The 19,696-nt window shown below is 37.1% G+C and overlaps 1 protein-coding gene across 8 annotated transcripts in view; it reads right to left on the minus strand.

Annotated features, from left to right (window-relative positions):
- The window catches only part of ATRNL1 (attractin like 1), a 451,738-nt gene that overhangs the window by 91,423 nt on the left and 340,619 nt on the right, over positions 1 to 19,696 (minus strand). The window contains exon 28 of one of the 8 annotated variants that reach the window (XM_051618378.1): positions 3,334 to 5,343. The exons of 6 other annotated variants lie outside the window; for them this stretch is intronic. In XM_051618378.1, coding sequence (XP_051474338.1) covers positions 5,284 to 5,343 — 60 coding nt within the window. In that variant the 3' untranslated portion in view covers positions 3,334 to 5,283. Of the gene's footprint in view, positions 1 to 3,333; positions 5,344 to 19,696 lie in introns of those variants that run through there. One more of the 8 variants, XM_051618377.1, reaches the window with a different exon arrangement.

The following is a 19,696-nucleotide window of genomic DNA, read 5'->3' on the forward strand; positions in this document are numbered from 1 at the left end:
CCCATGCAAAGCTTTCAGAGAACACTAACTAGACATTAGAATATAAATCAATCAACAAACATGCAATATTTAAGGCATAGTGCTGCTCTTTTTAAAAGTTGTATTTTGCCCTTCTTGGAAGCAGCAGTATGGAATAAGTCAGATGTTAGGCTCTGAAGCATATAGCTTTTTTGAAGCATTGTGGAAGAGCAACTGAGTACAAGAGTTCATACAAAGGAGGAAGTATCAAAACATGACATTTCTAGTAATGAAGAGGCAGCATGGCTTCTTATAAAGCTCAACACACAAAGAATTACAGACTTATTTCAGAACTACAGCATGGTCTCATACAAAAGGAATTTGACTTCAAAGCTGCTTGTGACATGTTGTGCCTATGCTGGACAACAGAAGAAAGGAAAAACAAGACCAGCAGAACTACTGTGCTTGATACTGGTGTCAAGATTGCTTCATGGTTCATGATTTCCCTGCAAAAAGTCTCTAGGAGCAAGTCACCTCCTTCAGGTGAACTGAACTGTTATGTTATAAAAGAAAATAATTCCTCAACTCCCAGAGGAAAATTATCCTCTGCAGATTCCTTCTTCTTTCTCCCTCTCTCCTTTCTCCCACATCATGTAGCAACAGTAGTTAATGATAGCATAATGGTTCCAGTACCAGAAGTAGGAATACGGGACATTTATCAGTAGAAGTTAAAAATGTGGCCACATTTACAGTAAGACTTCCACAATTAAGTAATACACAACAAGGTAAAAAAGGAATCCAGCTTTTTCAGGAAGGAAGATAAATGTAGCAAAAGAAAAGACCAGTTATTGGAAAAAACTTTACCACCTTGTAATTTCTCTGATATCTAATATCCAACAACTAAGGCTGTAAAAGTCAAGCTAAGTAGATGAGATGTAAGTAACAGCACTGCTTGGAAGAACAATCCAGAGATTGATTTGACAAGGTCAAAATCGTGAGATGATGCTGAAGGGAAGGCCTAGAATACTGTTAGGAGCTTTGTCTCTGAAGCCTAGATTTCCAAGAAAGGCAAAAGAACCTCTCCAGTTCCACTTGTCTGTGCACAAGTCACATATGGAGAAAAAGCAAGATTAGTAAGATCTGGTAGATCAGTTACCATTACATAGCTCCAGGAACAAAAATACATTTTTACCAAGAAAAAAAGGTTTCTAGACCATCTTTGAAAGCACGGCAAACAACAGGAAGTTCATGTACTTAAAGTGTGTCTAGAAAATAAGACAGTGCCTGTAAAACACAACAATTTGAAATATTCCCCGTTCTGACAATAGCGGACTCTGTAGCATTCAAAGACTTTATTAACCATGTCCACTAAGAAGAACTCTGAAGAATAAGATACTACAATAGTAATACTATGAGGGTACATAAATATTCATAAGACATCTAAATCTGCAAAATTAATTCTGTAATTTGGTTAACCTACAGCAAAATCCCCAGTATTGCTAAAGGGAGTTGTTCTGTACAGTATTAAGCTTAGGCAAGGTCCAATGCTAGAATGTGTTTATGAAAGGATAACTGTGGACCTTTCCTGACCTAGAACACAAGTCTTTGTGTTATTGTTTTAACCATTAAAGAAAAAATATTCACAGTAACATCATCCCTGTGAACTCACAGTTCTGACCTGTGAAGCTAAAAGCTGTTGCATTTTTTTTTATCCCTAAGTCTCCTGCCTACACAAAGGCACTCGCCTACCTCAACCGGCATTTCTGAGATCTCACACACACACAAGGTTACCTATAACAAAGTTACCTATAACATTGGTCATGCACATTCTCTGATGTCAGCACCATGAGATGCAGTTGCTTTAGGCTCCATTTTGATAATTTTCTCCAAGTATCACTTCTGTTTCAAAAGTCTAACCTCACTTTTCTACAATAACAACTACTATTTGTGGTGTTATGGTACCCATACCTGACTTGTGCATGAAAAAAATAAAATAGGCTAAACTCCCTCATTCAAGAATTCTTACATCAGGCTCAGCTGCTTGCTCTTGAGGCAGCTCTTTTAGGAAGATATGCAGTTTTGATCAAAGACTTACACTAATGGAAAATCTATCACATCCCCTGAATGATGCATTCCAATAATAAAATACTTTGGCTTCTTAAAATGGGCATCATCTTTCCTGATCAAATTCTCTTCCAGGCTCAGCCTCAGGATCTTGTTATGTTTTGTCTTCATGATAAATGAATCCCCAATACCAAGCATCTACTCTGTGTGGAGTAGATATGTCACCCCTTACACTTTTCTTTGACAAAGAAAACCAAAGAAAAGATGAGTTTAGGTCCATCTTAAATACAAAAGAGATTTTTTCTACTTTCAAATAAAGAGTCAAGAACAGAAGTTCAGATTTGAAGGAAGGCAAAGGGAAATCCATTACTCCCATGCCTCCAAAAATAAGAAAAACAAACAGAAAAAACCCACCCAAAACCCCAACCAAACAAAAAAACAACAAACAGAAATAAGACCTAATAGACATCGTTTTCTATGTACTTTCTACGTTAAGGCAGGTCTGTCAGTCAGAGGTAACCGAAGTTAAGGTCTTCTAAAGACACACACAAAGGGAAATCCTCACACACAACTTTAAAGCTAGGAACTATCCCTCTAGTTTCTTTAATAATGTATCAAATTTATAATGCTTTTAATTAGAGTATCAGTGAACAAGTGTAGTGAATTTCTATCAAATTTATAGGAAGCAATCCTAGTGACCAAGGAGGTAAATATACACATTTTCCCCATGGGGGAAAAGTTAGGATTTGCCAACACAGCAGTACTACTGATGCTTAACATGAGGTGAAAAAAATGGGTAAGAGGCATTCCTGGAAAACAAGAAAATATCTTGTAGTCTAATCCTGACTCTGCTTTTCACTTCTTGGGAGCAGCAATGAATCTTTAATAGAGTATGGCAGCTCTAGCAACAGAAGAGCGAAACACTAAGTTGGACTGAAAGCCCCTGTCCTGGTTTGAGCCAGGATGAAGTCAGTTTTCCTTTTACTGTGAAAGCCACATACCTAACCAGGAAAGCTGGCTGGTATACATCTTCAGGAGAGTGGCTAGAACAACAGCATGGAAAAAAAAGCATCTGTAACAACTGCATATACTCCTGTTCTGACCCAGACATTGATGTAGCCCCAATTATTAAGATTGCTGTGCAACCGTACAAAGATTTTATCTAACATGGAAGAAATGTGTAAAATCAGAAATGCTGATCAATTTTAACAGTGAACAAAGGACAGGAAAAGCTAAGACACAAAGCTATTCCAAGTTAACTAACGTCTGACTTGAACTCTTTCTGGGCACGATCACTGTAAAAATCTGTTGTTTGGGTCAAGCCAGATTTGTCTTTTGGGTTTTTTGACTCCTATTAGAGAAATACCCTGGGCCCCTTTGCCATACACACTACTCAATAGCAAAGCATTGGTAAAGGTTTCATTTATTAGGGCAGTAACAAAACAGCATCAGTACACTAATAAACAATGTAAACCATGGAGTTTAACTGTCCAGCATCTAGGCATCTGAAGTTCTAGCCATAGCTTCTTTATGTATACACACATTCCAGTAATCTCAATGTATATTTAGTAGCTGTTAGCAGGTTAGATTAACACCTTGCACACACAAACACATATGTATCCGAATATGAATTATTTTATATTAACAGCCGAGCACAGAGACCCTGCAGTAACTGACACCTCCTATAGTCATACACAATTTTTATGGGCATTTAAGGCCAGATAAGAGAGGGAGAAAGAGAGGAAAGAGGTACAGGGAGATGGAGGACAAAAACAGTCAGGCAAGATCACTGATTGAAAATAGGCTATTGTTCTCCCAGTTCTTCAGGTCAAAAGCTAAGGCTTAAGAGACAGTGTCCATATTATTTTTTAGAAAAATATACTTCTTGGCCAAAAAAAACCCCTGCTTCTAGAACTGTGTTTGTAAGGCTAGACAAAGTATGGGGACAAGAAGAAATGGCTGTTGAAGAAAAACTTTCAGAAGTGTCAGAGGGCATGTAGGAGAAGTAAACTAATATATCCACATCTGATAAGGACAGGCTCACCTAAGCTACCCTGGTGGAGGATTTATTTTTCGATTAAGTAGTTTCTGTTCAGGCCTGTTCTTTGGGAAGTCTGTCTGCTGACTATATATGCTAGTGGCCACATTTCAGAACAGACATACTCTAAATGCCTGAATTCTGGCAGGCATACTAAGCAAGCCTAGTTTGCACAAAAGGTACTATGGTGTGGGAACTGGTATGAATTACAGAATTCTATACAGAACAGTCAAAAATGACTAAGCCTGCCTCCATGTGGATTAATCCCAGGAGAGACAAGAGCAAAGCACACCCTTTAATTTTGTTACAGCACATACTTGCAGCAACGGTTTTTTTACTTTCTTAACAGAATTACTTATGCAACTAACACGTTAGGTAATTTGTCTGTATCAGACACACTTCAAAGGTCAACCTTAGCAAACACTGTTACAAGAAATTTGTTGTTCAAATAATATTCTAAGACACTAGGCAAAAATAGCCTAGCAGAACTGCATTTTATTATAAATTGAAAGCAAGGACACTTCAAGAAGTGAAATAGTTAAACGTATAATCAATTTTCAAGTATATTCAATATTTAGTAAGGAAACTTAAAGTCAGTAGATGTCTTCCTGTTGACTTAACATAGATCAATGTTAGAGTAAGAAAACCATTTGAATACCCAGGTAGACATGGCCAACCATATCGTGAATGTCAGTTCATTGACTCAGTGAACTCTTGCCATTTTAAACTTACACAAGTGATTAACCATGAAGAAGAGCAAAGACTGTTGGCAGGTGCAGGTACAAGCATAGTATTATAATCTGATGAACCAAGCATAATAAGTATTTTCTGCATTTACCTTTTTAGCTACACACGATATACATTAATCCCAGAGGTGCTAATTTCACTACAGAAACAATGCAATTAAGATTTGCTAGTATAATTTGCAAATAGCAGAAAAATGTTAGAGCTTTTGGGAAGCCATAGGAGCCAGGTAAGAGGTACAAGCATGTGACATTCCACAGTAATGAGGCAGGCTGGCTGCATGCCAGCAACAGCCACTGTAACTGCACCCTGCAAGAATTCAGCTGCAAATTTTTGTTTCCTTTATATCTTTCATATCTTTGCAATTATCAAGGCAAAAGGCAAAGAAAGTCTTTCAGCTGGAGTTCTTTCATCCAAGAACATTCTTCATCCAAGGCCAAAGGTTCACCACATCCTAAAAGGCCTTTGGATCTGCACGTTCAGTCATCTTCATCCAAATGTATTTCTTTGGGAGCATTATTCAGTCCTTGTGGCAGATCCTAAAAGAACACCAATAAAAACCTATCTTCATTCCTTCAAATACAATCTTCAATGGTTTTATCTCTAGGACCACAGTATGAGAGCATTGTGTCAGAGGTGCAAGATGGTAAATGATTCAGATATTTCAATTAAAACCACAGCACATTGAAATGTTTTTCCTTCTGTACTTTTGAGACTTGTTTTTGGTCAATTCCTTAGATAAAGCTGTCCAAGATGAAACAGATTTTCTGGAAAATCACATATGAACACAGTATCTTCCCCTTGCATTATTATGCACTATTATGCACTATTCACTTCTCTTCACATCCTTATTGCATCTAAAACCCAATCACTTCCTGTCTTCTCCATTACATTTTTTGCATGCCACCAAATTTCAGGTATTTCACCATCCTGCCAAACAACTGGGTCACAAGTGGTTTCTAGAATAAGGGACCAATCTTGCTTTGCTCTAGTAGTATAACAAGACTAGGCTGCAGGAGAGCTGACCTTCAGCAGTGTTTTAAAAACCACGAAGACTTCTCTCTGCAAACAACACTGTCAGTTCTCATCATTTTATTACAACACGTGAAATAAGTTTATTACTACTAACTCTGCAGCTTCTGAAGGAAATCCATAAGAAACTTATCATAAGAAAATTTCAAGTTTTGATGGTTACAAAAAAAAAAAGCATGAAACATGCTCCTGTCTTAACTCAGTGAGTCACAAATGAAAAATGAAAATAATTAAGCTAGCTATGCAACTATGAGCATTCTGACTCACAGGGACAGACATAAACCTGATCTGAATACAAGAGCAGACTATGTAACAGCTTAGGCCCATACCTGAGTTGACTAGTCTGAGTTAACACTACATACTGTATGGTCAAAATATTACAATGAAGGGAATTAAAAAAATAAAGCTAATCTCAAGCAGTCACCACATGAATGCTATTAAAATGTCACTCATTACATTGAAGTTGTGAAAACAGGCAGCAATGTTGTCTCGGTAACTTCTATTCAATTTTGGATGGAAATGACCAGAAGTGACAAGTGTTTGGTTCTTTGCAGATCTCAAACTAGTAGCAAATGGAGGAAAAATTCAATTTTCCTCATCAGTTTGAGAGATTAGTTCCTATCAAAAGTAATTTCTTGATCTCAAATTAAAAGCTGCTTCCTATGTAATGTCAAATGGACAGGTCGGATAAAGGATACTAATGAAGATTACTTTTTCCTTACATGGTATGTAATCAATACCTCTCTTTAATTATCTCAAAGCAATATGATGGGAAAGGAAAAGGGTTGGGTTTAGGTTTTTTTGTTACTCCTCTCAGCCTCCACAAAACCTTTAATTTCTGTGTTCTATATTTTCTAGAATTAGTGCAGCTAAATTGCCCTCAGCATTTTTATTTAAAGGTCCTATATAGTTTTTCAATGTAAGAGTAGAAAGGATTAAATTTTTTACTAGAAACTCAACTTCAAAATCCATCTCCTAAAATAAATGATACCCCTCTATAGCTAGGCTATGTTTGCAAAACTGGGTTAATTACATTGACAAAATATTTCCCTATAACTTCTGTGCTGAGGTAAATGTAAAGACACTGAAGAAATCAGAAATCAAATCCTTTGTAACATTAACTTTTTGAAAGATGGTAACAAGACATATTAGCTCAAATAGAAGCTTCCTATTGACTCTCTGCCTTCAAGGCCTTCAAGACTTTAAATCTGATAAAACTCAGATGGGATTTGGTTTGTAAAAAACAACTTCTGGCTTCAAAGTTTATTAATTCTTTAGTGTCCTTTGTTCTTTAGCTTTTTATGTGTAAACTAGATTTCTGTGCACCAGAGTCAATAAACAACTTTTGGCTGAAAGGGGATAGCAATATAAGGTACCATGTATCTTCCTGTAAAAGCAAACATCATAAACTTCTTTTAACATCAAGACAAATGTAAAAAGAGTCAGCTGCGGCATGGAGGAAGACTGAAAGCAAAATAAGGGAGTGTGCTCTTAGGCCTGATATTTGCTAGGAAAAATTGACCTATTGGATCTTGGACCTAGTATATTATCCAATTAAGGACTATTTTCTGGAAGCTCAGGCCTTTCAAAATTTATTCATAAACACATCCAGGCTATTGTTTTCTATCCATCCACCTGACAGTAAGCAGTCCTTAGCTTCCCCCTGAGGACTCCTTCTGAAAAATGCATTACAAAAACAAAACAAAACAAACACCTATACCAAGAATGAGCTTGGTACTAGTTCAGTATTTTCCTTGCAGCGGTGAAACACCATGAAGTGCTTGGAAGCACTCACAAACAATTTCCTCAGTGTTCAGTTCTCAGCACTGAAGCTAGCTGTGGGTCAAGTCAGTGCTAAGACAAATCGAAGCTTTCCAGCTGTTGAAATACATAAGCCATACCAGATTTTAAAGTGATGTCATAGCAATGCAGTTATTACTTGCCTGCCACAGGATCTGCTGATGGCAGTTGAAGCTCTTATTCATCAAGGGGCCCAAATAATTGAAACAATCCATCTGCTCTGTGTACTCTCTTTCTGCCTCTACCGCGATTACTTACTGCCTTGTGATACTTGCCAGGGATGTCATAGTTAATCAGGCAATCGGTGGCCTGTCAGATCGCCTGAGAACAGCACTGCACTCCTGCAGTGGGACATGGAGAACTAAAGTAACCCACCTGTTCCAAGCTTTCCCTTTGGAAAACCTGATGGGACATGATATTTGGCAGTGACTATCATAACTGATCAAGCAATTGCCAGACTCCTGCATATTTCCTGAAAGCCGCTGCTGTTTTTCATCATGAATTCCAGATAATTGAAATAATTGACCTCCTCTAGGGCCCTGCTTTGACTCTATCATTTTCTGCAATGGGACATTTGCCTATTGTAATATTTGTTTAAAAGCCTCAATAGGAAGAGGCTTTGATTACTTTTTCACAAGATGTCACAGCACCACAAAGGAAAGTGACATTATTTGCACAGTTTGTACTGCTGAACTCTCAGATACTACTCTGCTCTCACACCATGACTGATAAGCACACGTGCTATGCTATATCTGTCCAAGTGTCAGAAGGGTCTCGGAAGGGGGAATGAGGGAAAGCATGCAATCTAAAGTTTTGCAACCAGACTTATAGTGGGAATCCTATTACTGCTGCCATATACTGAGCACCAAGTAATTTAAACAGTCCAGTGCTCTTTTGGTTAAATGGACTCCTATTAAGTTTTTTTTGTTTGGCTGTTTTTTTTTCAGTAGTTAAGGAGCCCACAAGTGTTTTACAGAGGACTGGATTCCCTTGGACTTCTCACCACTTATTACATAGCTAAAGGACAGGCTTGCCTGTTGATTGATATAAAGATTTTAGAATAGTCCAATTAAGTGTACTAGCTATAAAAAGCTTTTATGCTTTCATCTGCTATTGTGAGATTAGAGGTATAGATCTTACTTGCAGTCAGATTATATTGCTCAATTTTATTTAAGAACAAAAATACCACATTCACTCACTAGATGACATCTCACTCCTGAATTTACTGTACTTTTCCCAAGGATGGATGTTAAATTGTGTTCATTACTCTGCTTAGCATCTGAGCAGGTCACAAACTGACAGAGACTATAGAGGTCTACCATATCCATAGTAATCTTGAAGCATTTCCAGCACTTTCAGTAACAGCTAACATTTCTGCAGCTGTACTTTTTAAAGAGGTTCAATATTTTGCCCAGCACAAAGTACAGCATGCAGAATTATTTTTAAAGTATCTCTTATAACACAGCATTCCACTCTGAAAATGCTCAGCTTCCCTCAGGTCCATGTTTTTCTTTACCTGTAGCTTTTTCTTTTTCAGCTTCAGACAGGTAACACTGAGGTGACTAAAAAAATGTTGATCTTAAAGGGAAAAAGCTACCAAATCTTAGACAGATGTACATCTATGAATGATATCAACATTAGAGTTACAATTATCTACCTGCTTAATTTTTTTTTTAAATTTGTATGAAAGTGAAATCAATTCAGTAAGTCAAGGTGTTCTGTAAAGAATAACAGTTTATGGGTAAACTCTGCAATAAAAGGAGTACATTTTTATTGTCATACATCAAGCTTTCTTCAGAAAAACAAGTGTTAAGTGTCTCTTGATTAGGAAGGTTTGATATGTGTTAAAGAAAGTCCAATGTTGACATCAAGAAGAGATCGATATTTCCATTAAAAAACAAGAGCTAGTACTTGCATACAGGGACAAGTTGTCACTGAAGACCTCTTGTCCATAGAGTGACTAGCAATTGCCCTGCTTCCCCCGTGCTCCTGACCTTCAGTGGTCCCTTCTAAACTTTAGGTTCTAGTAGCATCACAGCACATGCAGCCCAAGAATTACAGCACTGCTCACATGCTTTCCCTTCATTGAGAAATATCTCCATTTTAAGGAGGAACTAACCTAGTGCTAAAGTTTGAGTTTCAACTTTATAGAGGGAAGCTTATGTAGGAAGACTTGCTCTGCTACTCTAGTGTTCGTCAATCAATGTGTACTTGAGGGGAAAACAATGACAGAAAGGGCAGTCTATGTGCACAACCTTTTTTTTTTCTTACATGCATAGGTAATGATTGAATGTAGAGAATCCAAAAGACTGACTTAACGGAAAATTGGCCCTAACTAAAGGAAGAAACACTGCAGCTTTTTGTCAGTAGTGGGATGTAGTTATGCATCATTAATTATACTGGCATGTCAATGAAAGGTCAGACAACACAATATAAAGGAGGAAGAAAGTAGTCCTATACCCTGATTATGTTATTGTTGGAAAGAGTTAGTGCTTATATAACCCTCTTGAGGTGGAAGGAAATAATTCGTCATTTAATTCAGGGGTTAGATTCTGATCTGACTTTAAGCCAAGAACCTGAAATGAAACAAGGTGATGGGAATAGAAGTGTTGCAGACTTAAATGTAACCGCCTACCCTTTCAACCCAACCAGACAGGTCTGCTTATGAATGGGTATGTAACACCAGGCAGCAACACTTGCACTTAGTAGGGGGTCAGTAACAGCTTGCCAGCAGTAGTACAATTCAAAGCAGAAGGCCTGTCTTTCCTTATCGCCACACATGCTTTTATCACAATAGTCTGCTATTCTCAGTGTTATTTTATCCGATGCCTTCTCCCAGTCAGCAATTTGATTGCTCCCACTGCCTACTCTTCTACAAGGCAGATATGCCATTTGTAATGTTGTGCTCCACTGAAAATAAAGCTGTGCTTTGTCTGTTGTTTCACCCATCATAAAGAAAACCAAATTTCAGCATTGTTAGCAGTGAAATTGTTTTTTCTTAAGTCACATTTAGCTAGATTCTTCCCTGTCCATCAAATTGCTTCCTTCCCTCTGCTTTATTGGCACACACTAATTGACCAGTTGAATGATAAATAGGAACAAGTTTCGTGGCTTTCTAAGTGTATTTCAAATACCCTAGTAAATAAAAGACACAATAACTTACATGATGTCATCTCTGCATGCAATGTATACTGCTTTTCCTGATTCTTTCAATATTTCTTAGTTGATTAGGAATATCTACACAACCTTGAAGGCCAAAATATTCTGAAGTAAAAAGCACACCATGTTCTAACATTTGTCACTAATGAAGTCAACCCTGCTTCTTTGCCAGGATGAAAGAGGCTTGCAAAGACATTTCAATACTGCCACTTACTATCCCAAAATAGGACCAAGACTTGGCAATGGGTAGAGAGGGGGGAGCTGGGCCAAAGAACTGCTCAGGGATGCACCTTCTCATTGGCAGGCTGGAACTGAGTAAGGCCAGAAGGAGAAAATTATCATCTAGTCTCAGTTTCTTCCTCAAGTTCAGGCTACTCTTTTCACAAAGGAAAGGTTGGGGTCTTTGGGGAGGAAGGAGAGGGTGTCTTTAGAAAAATAATTTACCCGTTTCCTCATACTCAGACAACATTCCCTTCCCCTGCCAAAAGGAACACAAAATTTAGTTAAATATCAATGTGATTAGAGTGTTGACAAAGAACAGAAATGGATTGGGAAAGAAATATTTTAATTTCTCTTTCCAGCTCAGTAGAGAACTCTTGTTTTCAGCAGTTTCATTTCATATACAAACCTCCCTTGAGATATTAAATTCAAAGCCTGAAACTGTCTCCTTTCCTCATGTTATTTTATCTTTTCTTATAATTACAGAGAAATTGCTAATGGTCACACTGAATACTTAAACCAAATTTATCAATAGGGCAAGTCAAATATTCACAGTAAGTTAACTCTTTTCCAACCTTAGTGATTCTAAGTTATGCAAGTTCCATATTTCAATGCAGCACTATGCCATCAAAGGTGGCAACTTAAAGGCAAGCATTTAATTGCATGAAAATTTTGGACAGAAAGAAGGGGACATGGTGTAATGAGACTGTCTTTGAACAAACTTCATGGAATAAGCACTGATAAAATATCAAAGAAATAAAGTTGACAGTGTTATTAAGGCCAAATAAGGAAACTCCCAATTCCTGGATTTTAACTTGGTGCAAAATGTAAGCAGAAGTGAACTTTTAAACTAGGTTAACCTCTCTTTCATTTTGCATTTCCTTTTTACAATGAAGCTGTGGGGTTTTTTTTAAACCTTTGGTTTTGTCTAACTGCACAGCTCTTCTAACAGCTAATGCATCTTTCTTATCAAGTCTCTAGCAACTTGGAGAGAACAGCTTAGATACTATTCACTGCATCCAGCCTTCTGCTTAGGCAGCAAACGCTACTCTTAGACAATTGTTATCTTGAGTAGCTATAGCATCGTTAACATCCCTCAAATGCCCCATTTTTAAAGATTGTTCTTGTTAGGAACAATTTTGGAAGAGTACAGAAAAGCTGAAAAGGGCTGAGTGTTTCAGATGAGGCTATTTAGTAAAATTGAACACCCCAATCAAGTTCTATGGTATCTAAACTGATTTATTGCATTCTAGCTCTTCTGTGTTAAAAGAAGTCTGACCAAAACTACGCATCAGAAATTTTGTAACGGTGTTTCATGTGAAGCCTCTCCCATCTCTAGAGGTCAGATTTCCATTTAGATTACACAGTTTACCACAGAAATAAAAGAGTCCTCTACCTCAATATTATAGTAATATATCATTGAGATGTGTACAACATCTCTCCTACTCAGCCTAGTAGATAGTAAATGGTAGACAGCGGAGGTGATTTTGAGAAAATCCTTGAATGTTTCTGAGGTAAGCTAGCTTTCTTTCTACAAAGAAAAATGTTTGGGGGATTCTAAGACAGTACAATCACCATTACCAACTCCTGTTCAGATACACAGCCAGAACTACAGCTTCTTCCAAACATTCACTCAGTCTAGTAGATGGTAAATAGTAGACAGCAGAGGTGATTTTGAGAAAATATTTACTCAGTACAAACTGCTGAAGAGAGCCAGAAGTAACCAAAATCATACCTGAGTGTTACTCAGGGACCTAAATAAAAATCTATAATCCTTTTGATTGCTACCTGAGCAAGATGAATATTAGTTTTTAGTCCGAGAGTTCTCTCAATCGGCAAGTTCTACTTCTTTCCATTAATGAAGGCATCTGTGGCTTGACAGCAAAAGCCCTATGTCTACCTGTGCTAATAGAGGTTAAGGTGCAAAGTTACAGTTCCGTGGCCTTCATTCCACTGAAGAACTGATCTAAGCAGATGCTTTCAGTGCCAATGTTATGCTTTTGGGATCAGGTTCTTTCAGACAGACATATCAGTCTTTTCCTTCAAATAAAGATGTGAAATGGAGATGGAATCAGAGCTTCCTTATATACAGCCTAGTTGCCAGAAGATTCACAGAAGTAGGAGAGGCAGATTCAGCTGTCTTTGATGGAGTTAATAACCCTTCTCTCCCCAAAAGTTGTCAATATAATCTAGATCATGACCTACTCAGAGAACACAATTGAAATTTCCCAAAACACCTCCATGCCCCCCAACAACAACAACCTAAATGAAACACATTGACTTCAGACAAGCCATCGCTCACCACACTGTAAACTGCAGAGTGATCTGCACAATACTGAGCTTTGTTCATTAATCACTCTGCCAGTCATGGACCTACTGAGTCCACTCCAAATACCAACAGCTACAAAGTCCAGCAGCTCACTGCTTTAGGCTTCTAGAAACTCCATTTTCTTGGAAAAGGGGGGTAATGAGGGGATTGAACACCATTACCCTGGTTAGTCTTGTTTCTGTCCACCCCTATTAATTTCTCCATGTGTTTCCCAACAGGAAGAGTGAATTGTTTTCACTATAGAAGTACTCAAAACAACCTTTTTTAAAAGGGAGCATCCATTATTTTAAACTTTCTCCTTGGACTGTTTATTATTGTATTGATGCAATGAGAACCCTGAAGAACAAAACAGACATGGAGGATTCATTCTTTTAGAAGATTGCTGCTGGTTCAATCCATGCCCAAAGTCTCCTATCATAGCAGTCTTCAGGAATATACCTGGTAAAGGGATCGGCTTGGTCCATAAGATTCATTGTTTTGTCTTAGGTATTTGAAGAAAAAGATGAAGAACTCAACAAAAACACTTTGAATATGTTTACAAAGCAATAATTACACTTCATTGATAAGATAATGTATTCATGGCAGTCAAATTTATCTTTATTCTAATAAAACTGTCACTTGACAAACAAGATCCTAGACACAATGACTAGTAGGTTTTATTTTACCAAGCTGTGCTTGAAAAGGCAGACGCAAGTTTTTCAAAGGACAATTTTTTATCTAAATTTACATTTCAAAACATTTCTCTGAGTATATGAGTTGGCAAACAAGTTTGTCAGTATTTGTCTGCATGTTGACTATTGTACATCCAGTGTTACCACTATTTATTCAAAGTTGATCAGGGCCATTCTCCTTATCCACAGGCAAAGCAGGGCTCTGGGCCAGGACTCATGTTTGTTGAGGCAAGAGTTCATTTAATAGAATTTAAGGTTTTAATAATACATACATTTAATTTACGTCAACACAAATAAAAATACATAATGTAGGTTCTCTTACTGCAGTCAGAGACAGGCAAACAGACCCTTGCTCTCCAGGGAAGCCCTTTTGACTTAAAGGGCACTTCAGACTGATCAGTCTTGGCATTCTCTGCACAGTCACTGTAGTCAGTGGAGCATCTGTCCAGAATGACAGATGGAGTTCTCTTTGCAATTTTGTCTTTTAAGAAAGCTTTATTTTAATTTTAATTTTAAAGGAGATGCAAATATTTTTTGATAGCCTTAAAAGAACAGGATTGAAGGAACTCTTCATAATATTTTTTTATTATTACTACCTCAAGTCTTTTCAGAAGCAGCTCTTTTCATGTACACCCAAGCAGCTTTTAAGAGGGAATGCCAGACTACACATTGTTTTAAAATACTACAGAACAGTAAGTCTATTGGAATTAGAATTTGTTGTGTATTTTGCAATTTAGCATACATAATTCTCAGTTTTGCTAGTAATTCAGAAAGCTCTATTAGTCTATGCTTGGTAATTCAGCCAATGAAAACTAAAATATTTAAGTTATATTAATTGAAAACAAAGTTAACAGTTAATTTTCTGAATGATGAAGCAACATAAGAGCAAACTTGACTAATATTATGATTGATTAATTGATTAGCTAGTTCCTGTTGAGAAATTATATTCAATAAGAGTCTGTCAATACAAATTGCTATCAATTGCCACTTTGTGAAGTGCCAAGAGTAATGGGTTCAGGTGCATATTAGAACTAGTTTTCATGAATGCAAATTTACAGCAGAAAATGGATTGTTTATCATGCAATTTAATTTCAGACAGCTAACTTACTTGTAATAACTCATTGTAGCATTGAATTTACAAGAACTTCAGTGTTGCTAAAAGCAGCAGCTTGTTCTGATAAGTTTCCAAATCTGAATTCTTCTGTAAATAATTTAAAGCACCCTATAAGTCAATTTTGCCATTGACTACTTAGAAAATATTTAGCATTTGTGTTCAACATCCAAACTCCCCCATTCCTCACTGGCAGCATATTACAAATGCTTCCCTACTACAGCAGTATTACCCTTCAAGAACACTGGACACTGCATCTTTCTCAGTGTTGCACCTGGGTGACTCAGCCAAAATACCTTGTGGGGTCTCTTGAGTTATGCAGGCTAGGAAACATACCATACATGGAGGCACTTCCTACACTTCATTTCAGAACATCTGCTCAGTTCAGATGTCCAGATGCTGAAGTTTATTAATCTGCAGAAAGGGCTGTATCTAGGAACCATGTCAATTTGTATCTACAAATGTAATGTGTTCTTTCAACAGTTTGCATTTTCTGGAAATTTATATACTATCAGGTTTTTCTTTACTTTGCAAACAAGGTATTGAAACTAATCATGTTCCAGCATGCTTGCACTAAGTACCTGACCAGCCTCACCAACTTAAACTCATGTCTGCCAAACATGAGTGAGCATAAAGCTTAGTGCCAGTCTCACTGACTTACTGCAACTACCTCACACTAGTATGCAGTACATTCATTAGTTGATGCAGATCACTTTGTATTTCAAAACAGTGATTGTATTAATATTGTCCTGTAATCTGTGACTTCAAGAAAGACCGACCTTAGCTGCAAACAAGCAGCAATAAATTAAAGGGTTTCAAAAGCCTTTTCAATTTTCCTTTAATAACATGAATTATTTTAATAAAAAAAAAACCAACAGCAAAGTATTTGAAATGCCACCTCAAAACTGGGTCAGTTTCTTAGTTCCTAGACTTTCATGCTGCATAAGAGAAGCTCCCTCTGTCTTGCCTCATGACTTTTTTTTCCTTACGGGAAGCTCCCATGGATAATTTCCATCAGCAAAAAGGAATCCACTGACTAAGGCTATCCTAGAGCAAACAGATTGAGCTTCCACAGAGAAAATGCTGCAGGCTCAAAATGAATATTGACCAATCTAGTTAAAAATACAACAGCAAATAACCAGCACTACAGTAGCATTGCTGTTTATTAGATTTCACAAAAAAATTTTCATAAGTGAGGGAGTACTTTAACTTTAGCTTCAAGTCAGACTAATAGCAGAAAGTTTGACTCAAAAATTATTATTTTCTGCAAGTCTGATATTTCCCTCTCTGAGAACATTTAACTGGATTTACAAGATCCATTTGCTCTTATTTTCCAGGAATAGCTTAGGATGACCAGCATTAGGAAGTCACCCTGTTCTTTCCATGACTGTTTCGGAACACCCTAAACTATTGTCAGCATGCAGATGAGCAAGGCCAAACCACTTTGATATTGCAAATATACAACTGAAACTTCTAAAAATTCAATTCAAAAATCTTGTCAAATAAGGAGTTATTCAGACCATTTTCAAAGAGCGTTTGGTAGTAACAGAAATAAGCCTTTGCCTCGAGTATTACTTTTGAACCAGACTGTTTCAGTGTTTTAATGTGTTGATCCACAGTTATACTGACACAAACGAAGAGGCAATCAAATATGGGAGCTTCTTAATCTAGTTTCATTACCTAAGCTAATACCTCACACACCTATGCTGTCAGGAATCAAATGGTTACTCCCAAGCCTGTCAGCAAGTGTTTGACAAATAAAAGGCAGGGGAGAGTATGGCATTTGAGTTTTTCCTTTTCGGAGAATGGAAGGGAAATCTTCTCAAATAAGAGTTTATAATTTGTTCTAAACACAATTAGAAGGTTAAAAAGACTATCTATACTTACTAAATCAAGATAACAGTGTAATAGACTTAAAAAGAACTCCCCAGCTCCAGGATGTTGTAAACTTAGTAAAAAACACTTAATGCTTCACTTTTGAAAACAAGTTGTTTGAAAGAATTTTTCATAAAGAAAGGCAGCCATACTTTAGTAGTTTGAAGTCTGTATCGCATCTTAAACCAGTACAAATTCAGAACTACAAGAATCTGCAATTAAATCAGAACAAAAAAGCTAGTATTCCAAAAGCTGCAAGGCATTCTCACATGGCTGAAAAAACATGAGTGGGTCTTACTTTCAGTTCAGCACCAGAATTGATTGATCCAAGTAATATACATTAAAATACAAGCAGGTGATAATAAATGGCATTTGTGATGAAGTATCAACCAGTATTTCTATTGGCATCATATGGCAACTGGTATTTGACTCCATGCAATCCATTATTTTAACCATCACATGGCAATAAAGCCTTTCCTATAAAGCTTTCAGATTATAAATAATATCGATCGGCAAGAAATTGTTATTTACCATTGAGACACATAATGAATCAGGACAACTTTAAAGAAGATGTATGTATTACTACACAGCTGTGTAGTGTGTAGGGGAAACTGGGAAGCAGTAACAGATTGGTACAGTGATGCTTTATACATTATTTTTAATATTATGTTCATTTTTGACCAGAGCCTTAGCAAGCATGAAGCATTAACAAAAATCCTACAAGTTCACAATCAACTCAGATTTTATCTTTTGGCTCCAGTCTAGTGCAAATAAGGAAGACAAAAGATGGAGAATGGCACTGCATTCAAAGAGCTCCAGAACATTCTGTGGTCTGGAAAACAAGGTTTGCAGTGTAAAGAAATCTATTTGCTTTACTGAACAACTTTTAAAAACTATTAAATCAAAATCTGCAAGTACCAATAAAAGTACCAAACCTTGAGACCACTTGGATAGATGAAGACAAAACAATCTTAAGTGGCTCGTAAATTTACCACAGCTCAGGTTGATGCATTATTTTAAAGAGATCCATCAAACAGCTGAAAATTATTAACCACTGAGAGACTGTAGATCCAGACCCAAAAGGGTCAACTGTGACTCGACTGAAAATGTGTAGAATTTAGATATGTTGTTCCACCCCCCCACACCAAAATAAAACACAAAACAAAAAACCCAACAAACCAATTTCTGCATTACTCTACTGGCAGTTAAGTTCCTGCTCACACACAGAGGAACTTTTACATATTCAGAATTTACTGCAGTCTAAAAAGAGAGTTAATGGCATCAATGTTTATGTCTCACATAAGCATATGCAAGAATACCAAGGTAAACATTACTCTGCTGAAGTTTGAACGATGAAAACGATGAAAAATTCAGGATAAATTAGGCCAGAACAAAGTACAATTGTGTGTCCTATTGTTAATGTTACTTGGGAGAGAGACAAAACTTTTGATTTTACCTCAAAGGACAACTGTTGAACTCCACATTACATCAGCACAACTGGATTAAAGGCTTGGACACTGCCTGGCACAAAGATTAGAAAACCCATACCCAATATCTTCTGTCTCCAAGGACAGCAGTCTAGGTCACAGGTAATTTTTCCACCAAGCTTGCTGAGATCAAGAGGCCTTTTCTCTACAATAGCAGGGTCACAGCTACAACAATAAATGGCAAGAGCAGCCCATAGCCTTATATTCAGGTCATAGAAACGATTCTTCAACTCTGCTGGTTCATGATGGTCTGTAACACCCACCTCTTATATTGGCAATTGCCTGAGGCACAGAACTACTGTACAAAGTACAAATGCAATAGCTAGCACCCCCTCCATTTTTAAAAGCAGAAGCACTAGCACTTAAGTCCAGAAGACTATTTTTAGAAGTGAATCCTGACTTGACAGAAGCAGCTTTTTGTAGGCTGCTTTAGCAACTTTTGACAAGGCATCTTTTTTCAGTATTCCCTGGTGGCTCTGCTCCACACACGGCTCTAGATTCAGTTCTGAGTCAGGCATCTAAAAATTAATTACTAAAGGAATGGGAATTACAGTGGCAAAATCTTTTGGGAGAAATTTACCCCAAGACTTCATTTGGTGTTTTTAAATTGACAACATGTTTCTGAATGAGTTCTAGTTAAGCCATGTATTGTTAGGAAAAGCTGTAGTAATTACTGGGTTATATGTTACAGCTTCTGTTATGCTGAAAGCCATATCTAGACTGAAGATAAAAAGGGCCAATATGAGCAGATGACTGAATAGGGAGCAAAAAAACCTGGGCTTGTTTCCAACTCCTGTTTGTCAGTTTTCCTGTGTGTAAAGTAGGATTGATATCTCCTAATATATAAGAAGCATTTTTATACTTGAAGGTGAAAATAAATATCAACTACTAATAGACTGTTTCAAATAGCTACAAGGCTACTGAAATATTGAATTTTTATAATGTTTGCTTTCCCTCAAAGGTTCTCATCTGCATGATACACAATTTACTACTTAAATAATGCAAAACTATAAATCAGCAGGACATTCACACATCAGGAAGCCTGACTCCATACCCCTCAAATACCACTTAGATTATAACAATGACTCAAATACTAGAAGAATCTCTCCTTGTTAATTATGACACTTAAAACCAAGATAAACTGGAGCCCTGTCAGCATTTCAAAAACAGTTTGGGCCTCACCATTACTACAGCAGTAACTCTGCTTCC

The sequence above is a fragment of the Apus apus genome, chromosome 4 (assembly GCF_020740795.1).
Source record: "Apus apus isolate bApuApu2 chromosome 4, bApuApu2.pri.cur, whole genome shotgun sequence".
NCBI classification, from domain to species: domain Eukaryota; kingdom Metazoa; phylum Chordata; class Aves; order Apodiformes; family Apodidae; genus Apus; species Apus apus.